This window comes from Vanellus vanellus, assembly GCF_965231255.1.
Source record: "Vanellus vanellus genome assembly, chromosome: 1".
NCBI lineage: Eukaryota > Metazoa > Chordata > Aves > Charadriiformes > Charadriidae > Vanellus > Vanellus vanellus.
In genome coordinates this window covers 192,780,054-192,792,081 of record NC_138905.1, presented here as the reverse complement: position 1 = coordinate 192,792,081, position 12,028 = coordinate 192,780,054, and the positions used below count along the sequence as shown (strand labels likewise).

Sequence of the window (12,028 nt, the reverse complement as noted above, 5' to 3'; positions counted from 1 at the left end):
GCCCTCAGAGACAGCACACTAAAATCTTCATTCCTGATCTTGTACTCAGGAAAAAGACTCAGGGATGTCTCTTATTTGGAACTGCATAAATTGAAAGCTTGAAAAGATAACCAGGTCAAGGAAGAATGTCAGTTTGTTCTTTTTTTTTTTAAGACTTGGACATAAGAAAAGCAAGCCAATTTAACTGATTTTTACCAGATGAATGAGCCATTGAAATCTGTAGAATAAAACTTTTTTGTTTTGTTCCCACTTTTTTCACAGTTGAAATAACGCTGTTCCTAATAATACTGCAAAGCTCAGGCAGATGGAAAACTTCACTGAGCGTGGTGCTGGCTGCCTGCCCTTATCTGAATGTTAGCAGATTAAAAACCTCACCAACAATTTACCACTAATTGCCAGATAGAACATCAAGCAAAAACTATTCTAGAATCCACCAAGACACTTGGGTCTGCAATAATTGCATCATCAATTAATTTGATGTTGTAAACAGGTAGTGGCTTTACAATATTACTTCTGCTGAAACCATAATTTTCTTTATAAATCAATTTTAAAGTACAGGTTTGGGGGTCAATTTAAATCTGTAAAGCAGAAAGGAGTATGTGTTCATGTGCTATTATTATATGCAATATCCTGTTGATTTCCAGGTCTGCAGTACATGAATCCTAAGGAGCCTTTCAGGTTTTAGCAGGCTAAAGCCGAGTTACAACACCAGCATTTTGGAAATCTGCCTTCACAGTGTTTGTATATTTTCTGTTAAGGCTATTGTATGTTTTGGTTAGTTTCATGTTCTAGTACAAAAAGATTTGTAGCCTTCTGTGGAAAAGATCAGTGTCTAATACACTGTAGACTTCTGTTCCTTGCACGGGGATAGCTTTCACTTTGGTTATGCTGTGGTAGAGATGGTGAGATCCATGGTGAAGTAACTGTTGCAAGAACGTGCGGAGTTACCTTCCTGCAGGATCTAACAATAATGTTTTCCATAAAGTCCCCTCAGCTTCTACTTCAGGTCAAATGAAAGGTAGCCTAATTTTATTTAGGTGTTTATGAAGCAGACAGGCTGATTTTTTGTAGTTTTGAGGGGTTTTTTAAAACAACTTGGTGTACGAATTGGATGTTTATCTCTGTAAGAGCTCCTCATTTTCTACACTCACGTCATTAAAGTTTCACTCTGTGATTGTGAAACCACTGAACTACTGCTCATACAGGTTGACAGAGAGGTTCACTGTATGGGGTTAAAAATGGGAGTTGTTAATTACAACACAATATCAGATACTCAACTAAATTGGGAAGATCTCAGAGTAAGCAGAGCAATTACAGAACAGGCCACAAGGGAATGCATGGTGATTTTTTTTTTTTTTTTTTTTTTGAGCAAGTAAACATGAAGAAGCAATCAGGCAGACAGAGCTCCACATACAGAGCACTCCCCACCCTCTAGCAGCGTGGCTGAACATGGATGTTCAGAGGACAGGGGCCAGTGGCTACAAGTCCATGCCCGGCGTGGCAGGCGTGCCTCCCAAGTAACCCCCACACCATCCCAGGTGCCCTTGCAAAACAGATGTGATGTTCTGCAAAGGGAACCTGAGGATGACAAGGATGACAGCTCGCCAAACTTGGAGTTGTCACCAAGGCCAAGACGGATTACGCCTCGTATAATAACATCCTCAGTAATGAAAGAAAGACGGGTTCTTGTAGCAGGGCACTCGATTCTGAAGGGAACGGAAGGTCCCATATGTAGACCAGACCCAATCCGTAGGGAAGTCTGCTGTCTCCCTGGGGCCAAAGTTAAGGGTGTCCAGAGGAAACTCCCTACCTTTGGGAGTTGGCCTTCTGACTACTACCCTTTATTGATTTTTCAGCTAGGCAATGATGAAATTTCAGGAAGAAGCCTGAGGGCGATGAAGAAAGACTTTAGGGCCCTGGGAGGGCGGGTTAGGGGATCAGGAGCACAAGTAGTGTTTGCTTCTATCCCAACAGTTGCTAAGATTGATGAGAAGATTAACGGGAAATGCCAGCTGATCAATGCCTGGCTCAGAGACTGGTGTCATCAGCAGGACTTCGGGTTCTTTGATCATGGGCTGCTTTTCAAGACACCAGGCTTGCTGGCAACAGATGGTAAAAGCGGTCTTGGGGGGGGAAAGGGTTTTAGGGCAGGAGTTGGCGGGGCTCATTGACAGAGCTTTAAACTGGATTTGAAGGGGGATGGGGATAGATCCAAGCTTGTTAGCAAAAAGCCTGAAAACGGCATGCTGGCACTAGACCTGGAAGAGGTAGGGGGCGTAACCAGGCTCCTTAGGAATAAGTCTGGGAGTGGCAGAATTTTGGCTCCCTCCAGTAAAAAGGACCAATAGCCCAGCTGAAGTGCTTATACACTAATGCACGTAGCATGGGCAACAAACAGGAGGAGCTGGAAGCCATTGTACAGCAGGATAATTATGATGTAGTTGCCATCACAGAAACGTGGTGGGATGACTCACATAGCTATAGTGCTGCCATGGATGGCTATAGGGTCTTCAGGAAGGATAGGCAAGCAAGGAGAGGTGGGGGGGTGGCCCTGTATGTCAGGGAGTATTATGAATGCTTTGAACTAAATGATGGTGATAATGGGGTTGAGTGTTTATGGGTAAGAATCGGGGGGAGAGCTAACAAGGCAGATATCATAGTAGGAGTCTGTTATAGTCTGCCCAACCAGGATGAGGAGGCAGATGAAATATTCTATAAATGGCTGGCAGAAGTCTCAAGATCGCGAGCTCTTGTCCTCGTGGGGGACTTCAATTTGTTGGATATCTGCTGAGAATACAAAACAGCAGGGAGGGAACAGTCTAGAAGGTTCCTGGAATGTACTGGGGATAACTTCCTGACACAGCTGGTGAGAGAGCCAACTAGGGAAGGTGTCCTGCTGGATCTGTTGTTTGTAAACAGGGAAGGTCTTGTGGAGGATGTGATGGTTGGAGGCTGTCTTGGGAACAGTGATCATGAAATGATAGAGTTTTCGATTCTGTGAGAAGCAAGGAGGGGGGTCAGCAGAACTGCTACCTTGGACTTCCAAAGGGCAGACTTTGGGCTTTTCAGGAGCCTGGTTGACAAAGTCCCCTGGGAGGCAGTCCTCCAGGGCAAAGGAGTCCAGGAAGCCCGGATGTTTTTCAACAAGGAAGTCTTAAAGGCGCAGGAGCAGTCTGTCCCCATGTGCTGAAAGACAAGCTGTTGGGAAAAAAGACCGGCCTGGCTGAACAGGGAGCTAGGGTTGCAACTTAGGGAAAAAAAGAGGATTTATGGCCTTTGGAAAGAAGGGCAGGTCACTCAAGAGGACTACAAAGAGGTAGTGAGGCTACGCTGGGAAAAAATCAGGAGGGCCAAAGCCCAGCTAGAACTAAACCTGGCTTCTGTTGTCAAGGACAACAAAAAAAGTTTCTATAAATATATTAGCAATAAAAAGAGGACTAAGGATAATCTCTGTCCTCTAGTAGATGGATAGTGACCAAGGATGAGGAAAAGGCTGAGGTACTTAATGCCGTCTTTGCCATTCAGCAGTAGGACCAGTTGTTCCCTGAGTACCCAGATCCCTGAGCTAGAAGACGGGGATGGGGAGCAGAATGAAGCCCCTGTAATCCAAAGGGAAATGGTGAGGGACCTGCTTCAGCACCTGGAGGTGCACAGATCTATGGGGCCGGATGGGATCCACCCAAGGGTACTGAAGGAGCTAGCGGAAGTGCTCACCAGGCCACTTTGCATCATTTATGAGCAGTCCTGGATAACTGGGGAGGTCCCAGCTGACTGGAGGTTGGCAAATGTGACACCCATTACAAGAACGACTGGAAGGAGGATCCAGGGAACTACAGGCCAGTCAGTCTGACCTTGGTGCGTAGGAAGGTCATGGAACATATCATCCTTAGTGGCATTACACAGCACATGCAGGAGAACAGGGTGATCAGGCCCGGTCAGCATGGGTTTGTGAAAGGCAGGTCATGCCTGACAAACCTGATCTCCTTCTATGATAAGGTGACCCGCTTAGTGGATGAGGGAAAAGCTGTGGATGTTATCTACTTGGATTTTAGCAAAGCCTTTGACACCGTTTCCCACAGCATTGTCCTGGAGAAACTGGCTGTTCACGGCCTGGACAGGTGTACTCTTTGCTGTGTAAAAAACTGGCTGGATGGCCGTACCCAGAGAGTGGTGGTGAATGGAGTTAAATCCAGTTGGTGTCCGGTCACAAGAAGTTTCCCCCAGGGCTTGGTGCTGGGGCCAGTTCTCTTTAATATCTTTGTCAATGATCTGGATGAGGGGATCAAGTGCACCCTCAGTAAGTTCGCAGATGACACTAAGCTAGGCAGGCATGTTGATCTGCTTGAGGGTAGGATGGCTCTGCAGAGGGATCTGGACAGGCAGGACCGATGGGCCGAGGCCAATGGTATGAGGTTCAACAAGGCCAAGGGCCGGGTCCTGCACTTGGGTCACAACAACCCCATGCAGTGCTACAGGCTTGGGGCGGAGTGGCTCAAAAGCTGCCCGGCAGAAAAGGTCCTGGGGGTGTTGGTGGACGGCTGACTGAATATGACCCATCAGTGTGCCCAGGTGGCCAAGAAGGCCAATGGCATCCTGGCCTGTATCAGGAATGGTGTGGTGAGCAGGACTGGGGAAGTGATCATACCCATGTACTCAGCACTGGTGAGGGCCCACCTCGAGTACTGCATTCATTTTTGGGCCCCTCACTACAAGAAGGACATTGAGGTGTTGGAGCATGTCCAGAGAAGGGCTACAAAGCTGGTGAGGTGTCTGGAGGACAAGTCTTATGAGGAACGACTGAGGGAACTGGTGTTGTTTAGCCTGGAGAAGAGGAGGCTGAGGGGAGATCTTATCACCCTCTACAACTACCTGAAAGGAGGTTGTAGAGAGGTGGGGGCTGACCTCTTCTCCCTGGTGACAAGTGATAGGACGAGAGGAAATGGGTTTAAGTTATGTCAGGGGAGGTTTAGATTGGATATTAGGAAAAATTTTTTCACTGAAAGGGTTATTAAACATTGGAATAGGCTGCCCAGGGAGGTGGTGGATTCTCCATCCCTGGGGGTGTTTAAAAAAAGGATAGATGTGGTACTTAGGGACACGGTTTAGAAGTGGTTTTGTCAGGGTAGGTTAATGGTTGGACTTGATGATCTTAAAGGTCCCTTCCAACCTCAGCAGTTCTATGATTCTATGAAACATAAACATTAATGTGATCAGCACTTGGGAGGGAGTGTGTATAAACATACTGTGTTCTCATTAGTGCTGTGCTCATTGCTTTTACTGGAATTACCATGTGTAATACAGAGACTGACAACCTACACTGTCTAATCTACCATATGATAGAGTTGGTTGAATGGTGTGTAATGGTGGAGTTGCTATATCCTTATAGGAAGGTTTTATTTATTACACTGTATTATACATGATTTCCTATTATGCGAGGTCCGCTTCGAGACATAAAACTTACAGGAATTTTTCCAAAGAAAAGGAAATGTTGAGAGGATGTTTATCTTTAAAAGAAACTGTGCATCAATTCCAGGAGCCTCTTTAACTGGAGAAAACGTGGCAGCAAGTACTGTGTCAAACCTCATTACACCGAACAGGGTTGTAGCTTGTCCACTAGGTTTCTCTAGTCAACTCTTCACCTCAGCAGAGTTCAGCAAGGGTGAGATGAAGTCCTGTACGTGGGGGGGTGATAGACTGGATGGTTACTCACCGCCTTCTGCATTGCTGATACTTCTGAGCAAGCTCCCGAATTCATCTTGCTGGACTCCTTTGCAGCACAGCAAATACTTCTTTTCAAAGGGAAGCATTGTATACCATTTCACTGCAACTTCAGACCCCTATACTTTTACACCAGTGTGAGTCAAGCTTTAAGGCCACGTAGACAATATACCTTCCAACGGCAGGAAAAGGTGATGTATAAGAGTCTGGCCTTTGTCACAGAGTCATAGATGGAGGTAGTACAGCCATATGTCCAGCACAGTCTTGTAGGTGTACTCACAGCTCGCTGCATGCTGGGTCTGAGACGCGTGTGAGAGAGACTGCTGCTCGAGTTTCTGCTGTGTGGGTAATTCAAAATAGCCTGCTCTTTTCCACAGGCACTCAGACCTGGGCAAGAAATGGGCCATAGTCCAAGACAACTGTTCAGACAGAAACATCCTGCTCCCAGGTGTCATGTGTCCCAGAGGGCTCTCGGTTCCTTTTCTGTCATGGATATGACTGCTGGGGAACAGGCACTGGGAAAAGTGGTGGCTCGAGGCCATGCATCTCCATTTACAGAGTATCTGCTTGAGAGGAGAACACACTTTCTCTGGAATCACCCAGGAGTAGTGGCAGCTCTTGTTTTCTGGTAAAAGAGGTTTTCCTTTGTTTCTGGCAGAATTCCAAAGGCCCTCTCAGAGGAGGGGCAAGTTCGCCAAGATACCTAATGCTTAATGCTTTCAGTCCAAGGCACATCACTGTTGATCATCGTCTTTCCCTCCATGCACTTTTGTGTTTTCTCTTGGTCTTTTTAAACAATTAAAAAAAAAAAAAAAGAAACCTCAAAAAATCTGTACAGTTTGAACACAGTGATAATTAAACATTAATCACATTTGATATGCTTTACTATTTTTAACTAAGCTCTGTGGGAGGAGGTTTCTCCTTTAGCAGATAAAAATGATTTTTGTGTCAAGGAAACATACTAGAATGCTGAAGTATTCATTTTGGAAAGGCAGATGTCCAGTACATGGATACTAATAATAAATCATTAGCAAAAGGGATATTATATACAATATGGATGTTGTCTTGATTTCCTTAAGTGGGGAGAGATGGGAATGTGGTTTCTTCTACCAAATCAGTCTTGGTTTTCCTTGCAAAATATTTTTTACTAAAAATAAGAAAATTTTCCTTTTTGTTTTTATATTTTTAATGCAATTCATGTTTTTGTGAGGACTGTGGCAGGCAATGCATTCATTTGTGGCTTCCCCTTTTACTTAGAAATTCATTTCTGTATTACTGCATGCTGCAATACAGCTGTGCTTGGCCAAATACGTGTCATGAGGTACAAAGCTGTGCCAGGCCCCTCCACTGGCTGTACTTCACATTGTTCAGTCCTATTTGTTTAAACGTAGCTATCAAACTACATGCCAGCTTTTACGTGAATAAAAATGTGGAGATTTCAGTCAATGATGATGTATGCCAACCAACAATATACCTTATTAATAACGTATATCTATTCCACTGTTATTGTACTAAATTTCTTGTCCAGGCTATTTTGCCTGATAGACCTGTCCATGCAAATAAGAACGTATGATAGCCAAGTATACTTGTTAAAGTACTAAGGAGTTTACATTCGAACACTTAAACTGGAGACAGTAGTTGTTGAAATATTTAGTAGTGGGAGAAATTAAATGCTTCAGCCTTAATGCCTGATGTGTTGCGTCTGTCTATGTTTTGAGATACTAGTGCTTACCATAGGAAGCGGGGATCAAAACTGGTCATTTTTGTGCTGTCTCGAAGCAAATGAGCAAGTGGTTTTGTGGGGCAAAAAGACTGAATGCTCTGGCTCTGTGGGATTTACTGAATTCTTAATAAACTTGAGGAAGAGAGGAGATGCTGGCTTTGCAGTTAGTTTGTGGTTTTAAGTAAGCACATAAACTTCTGACAAGCTGTAGTTGCTATAAGCAGGATTTTTGGCATAGAACATTTCTCTCATCCAGCTGGAAAACAAAACAAACCCCAGTTGTTAATGAGGCAATGTTAATGCATTCATCCTCCCATCCCTTTAGAATTAACAAACCAACATGAAGCCCCTTAAAAGTGTAAATTAATCTGTAGAACAGTGAAATCGAGCATCATCATAGCTGGTGCATTGCAGCTCTGCCTTTAGGAAATGCAGTGTATTTAACGAAGACATGATGTTAGTTTGCATTTGAAGAATCCATAGCAAATCAAAATTTAATCCAGGCTCTCAGCTTGTACTGAAGTGGGTTGGTTTTTTTTGTTTGTTTGTTTGTTTGTTTTTTAACATTGTGGTAGTCTCCCATGACAATCAGCAGTAGTTCTTGTCCTAATGATGTCATCGTTCAGTCTCCCCACCACTGTCAGGGGAGGCGTACAGGCTCTAGTTATTCACTGGCAACTGCCTTTGCTTGCATTTTCTGCTGAAGACAGGCTGCATTTACTCGTCTGCTGTGCATTCGCTTTGTTTGATTTGCCAGGGTTTTAAATATATTGTGTGCATATGGATGTCCCTCTGATTACATAGAGAAAACGAAGACTGCTGTGACTGACGGGGAAAATGAACAGTTTGTTCACCAAGCATGTAACATGTTTGATTTTGGTAGCGTATTTATAAACATGCTGTATTTTAGCTGGGTGATCTCATTGCCTCTGTGGAAGAGGGGTTATAAAGACACATGCTGAAGTCTTCATGTCTGGTGAAAAACACAGCCTTGGTAGCTCATGGAAAAAAATATGTTTATCACTGACATAGAATTGTTGAACTAGAGCCATATGTGGAGAGGAGAGGGAAGTAGTATACTCGACAAAATAAAACTAGACTAAATGGGGCTAGATTAATTTTGAATTAAACATTTTTTTTAAATGCAATTTAAAGGGGAAAAAATTAAAGGTATCTCTGAAGAGATAAAAACAAACCAAAATCCCTGTGTTGCGCTTGAGCGGGTGAAATGTCACTAGGTGTGTCTGAATCAAACACACTAGTGGTTGAACAATGTTTTGAATAACAAACTTTGCTGTTTATGGTAACAGCTGTAATGGAATATATTTGTGTGATGTGTACAAATCTATGCTAAATGAACACAATTACAGTGGGGAAGGACACAATTCAGATTCCCCATGTAATCTTAGCTCAGCCTTGGGCACGCAACATTAGTGTTTTTCCCCCCAAGGGTTCTTTATCTTATGTAATAGTCATGCTGGGGATTTAAGAGGCAGTTTTTGTGTGTAACACAAATCAGAAGTATTGGGGTACTCTGAGTGATTTCACAGTGAGAAGATAAAAAAGGATGAATCTTAAGTGCATATGTGAGGGCCTAAGAAACACAAGTGTGAAGTACAGTTTCCTTCTCTTGTTTGTGACCCAGCATAGGTATGTGTATATGTACCACACATGGAGGGGAAATGCATTCCCTATTTCTTCCCTGGCATCACCTCACCCCCAAGGAAATTCATACCTGAGCCATTTTGCCTTCAGGGTCGTGGCTGAATGAAGTGAGCAGTTTGCTCTATAGGTACGATAGACCTAAAAGTCTGTAAAATAACTGATGTGCCTTTTGATAAGTATCACAGAATGGTCAGGGTTGGAAGGGACCTCTGGAGATCATCTAGTCCAACCCCCAAGTATGCAGCAATGTGGAACACTACAAGTTGAGTTGGCATATTGCAGGTAGAGCAGCAAAAAAAAATCATCATTAAATTCAGATCAAGTGTCAGAAGTAAAGACACTTTGGGGTTTGGGTCATTATAGAGGGTGGGGAGAGAAGAAAGCTTTTTTAAAAAGAAAAGTTAATGTTGGTCCCTGTCTGTCTTTTAGGTACATATATTCTGACAACTGCCTTGTTGCCGCTCCTGGAAAAAGAAGCTGATGCCAGAGTGGTGAGTCTGTGATGCTGTTGAAAAGTGGTGTTTTACTATTCTTATCTTCTGGTTTGTGACAGCATTTCTTTTACTGTGCCAGCAATGCAGGATTGGTTATAATGCTGTAAGCATCTCTAGAATCCTCTTGGATTTTGCTAACAACAACCTCCTTCTCCAAGGCAAAGCTCCTGCCTGCTACTCTCAACCCTGCACTGGAAATCAAAGTAAAACTCTTCCTTTGGAAACTTCCCCTTTTACTTTTCCTGGGGCAAGTTATCTCCTGCAGCGTAGTGCAAAATACCTGTAACAGGAGTACAGGCTTAAAAGAACCTTTCAGATCTTGGTGTAAAATAGGACAGCAGGTACGTTTTTATTAAATGAAATTTCCCAAGTTTTGTACAGTCTCTTGTTTTCTAATTAGCTTCTATAAATGCTAAACACATAAAGTACAAATAGTGCTATTCTGCTGTTTTCTTTCTCCCGATTACTTTTCAAAAGGAAGAAGCATGAAGTTCCCTGAAGGAGTCAACACCACTTTGAATGAAAATCACTTTCTAAAAAAAATTCTGTTTCTTCCACCTTATGTCCAGGTATGCTCCACACATACATGGAGGAATCCTACTCTTTAGGGACTTCAAAATATGGCCTGAAGACCACATTACATGCATGAGTGCGATTGTGGGGAGTTCCTGGTTTTGTTTTTCATTCATTTGCTTTTCATTCATTTGATTACAGATAACTGTCTCTTCTGGGGGCATGCTAGTTCAAAAATTAAACATATCTGACTTGCAGTCGGGAAATGGGACATTTGATGGAACTATGGTGTATGCACAAAACAAGGTACAGTCTATGGTTTTGAAAACAAAGCCCAGCGCTTGTTTGCTAGGCGGCTTGTACCATCTGCTTTGCAAAAAGCCTGTTGTTCACTGTTGCTTTCCCATTGCATCCAACCTGTACAGAGACACACAACCAATAATCTTCTGGAGTATGATGGGATGCACTTACGAGTGCATACCATCTTGCACGGACAGCATGGCTAGACTTTCATTTGATTTGATTTAAGTCTTAAGGGGGAAAACTGTCTTTAGCTTACAAACCCTTTCTGCCTGCTTAGTTCTTACCTATGGTCTGCAGCAAGTAGACATGGTCAGTAAAAGCAGTGTAACCACTTTAAAAGTAAGCTTGTGGCCAGGATATGGATTGCAGTGACCATGGTGGTCTCTGACAAAATTATCCAATAAATCCAATCAGGTTGAGCAAGTGTATATACATAAATGCCCTGGTATTTACAGCACATCTGATGTAGTTTATCTCTCTGGGAACTAACTTGGTGGACAGGCTATTGAACTTGATGCTAATCTGGCTCTTTTTGTTCTGTCCTAGAGGCAGCAAGTTGTCTTGACGGAACAATGGGCAAAAGCTCACAGAAATATCCATTTCTCCGTTATGCACCCCGGATGGGCAGACACTCCAGGTAACATCTGCTTGACGCTTGCTCTGACTATAAGTTTTTTTTTTAATTTTCGGGCCTAGTCTAAACACAAAGAGAAATTAGACTTTCTGGTAGATTTCTCCAACAGGTGCAGTGATTTCCTGGCTCTAAACTGATGCTTGAATTAGTTTTGTACCCCCTCGGTAGCTCTGTTCTGCACAGTGTCTGCCATCTGTGTATAGCCAGAGAATAATAATGGGCAATGAATGAATCTAGCCCTGCACAAATGCACAGCAGAACTGTAGTGCATTAAGCTAAATTACATTTGTAGTGGGACTGTTAAACACACAGATAAGAGCTTTTCCCTCTATAAGTACAAACGTGCAGCTGTTGAGAGTTTGCAAGGGCATATAGAAAAATGGAGCATGCACCATTGTGCAAGTCCTGTTCCTCTGCTCTTCCTCTTAAACGTTTATTGCCATTGGGAAGCAGCGAGTTTGGCCAGACAGCCCTTTGTCTGAGCTGCAGCTGTTCTTCAGTGAGTGTGTCTCAGCAGGCGGGCCAGCATCAGTTATCCAGTATACATGTTGCATTCCGCAATATGTTGCTAGCCCCTAACACCCAAACTTGGGATGCAGACTAGCAATCGGATCTCTAGGTCTTTTCTAGGGACACAGATTCCCAAATTTGCTTCTGTTGACAGAAGCATTTACCCCGTCTACTCTATGCTTGAAAGCTGCCCTTTCCGACTAAATATCCTAGTATTGCTTTTTCTTTAAAATACATTTGTTTTTGCACACCCTTTGTTGATTTCAAACCTAATGAACCATAAAGTTATCCCACCTTAAAGTTCAAGGACTCTCCAACCCCAGAAAATAAACAGCTGCAGGGGATGGGCCTTCAATCATCACTTGTTGGACAAAATAAAAAGAAACCAGAGTTTAAACATGAATTATGTAGTTGTTTTAGGTACTGTTGACCATATGGTTTTTAAATACAATGCTGCAACTGGTTTCC

At 43.2% G+C, this 12,028-nt stretch overlaps 1 protein-coding gene across 1 annotated transcript in view; it reads left to right on the top strand.

Moving 5' to 3' along the window:
• DHRS12 (dehydrogenase/reductase 12) overlaps positions 1-12,028 on the top strand; it is a gene marked incomplete at its 5' end in the record, with an annotated part of 36,507 nt that overhangs the window by 18,895 nt on the left and 5,584 nt on the right. The window contains 3 exons of the mRNA XM_082495394.1: positions 9,536-9,597; positions 10,315-10,419; positions 10,963-11,053. Of these exons, the coding sequence (XP_082351520.1) occupies positions 9,536-9,597; positions 10,315-10,419; positions 10,963-11,053 (258 nt within the window). The remainder of the gene's footprint in view (positions 1-9,535; positions 9,598-10,314; positions 10,420-10,962; positions 11,054-12,028) is intronic.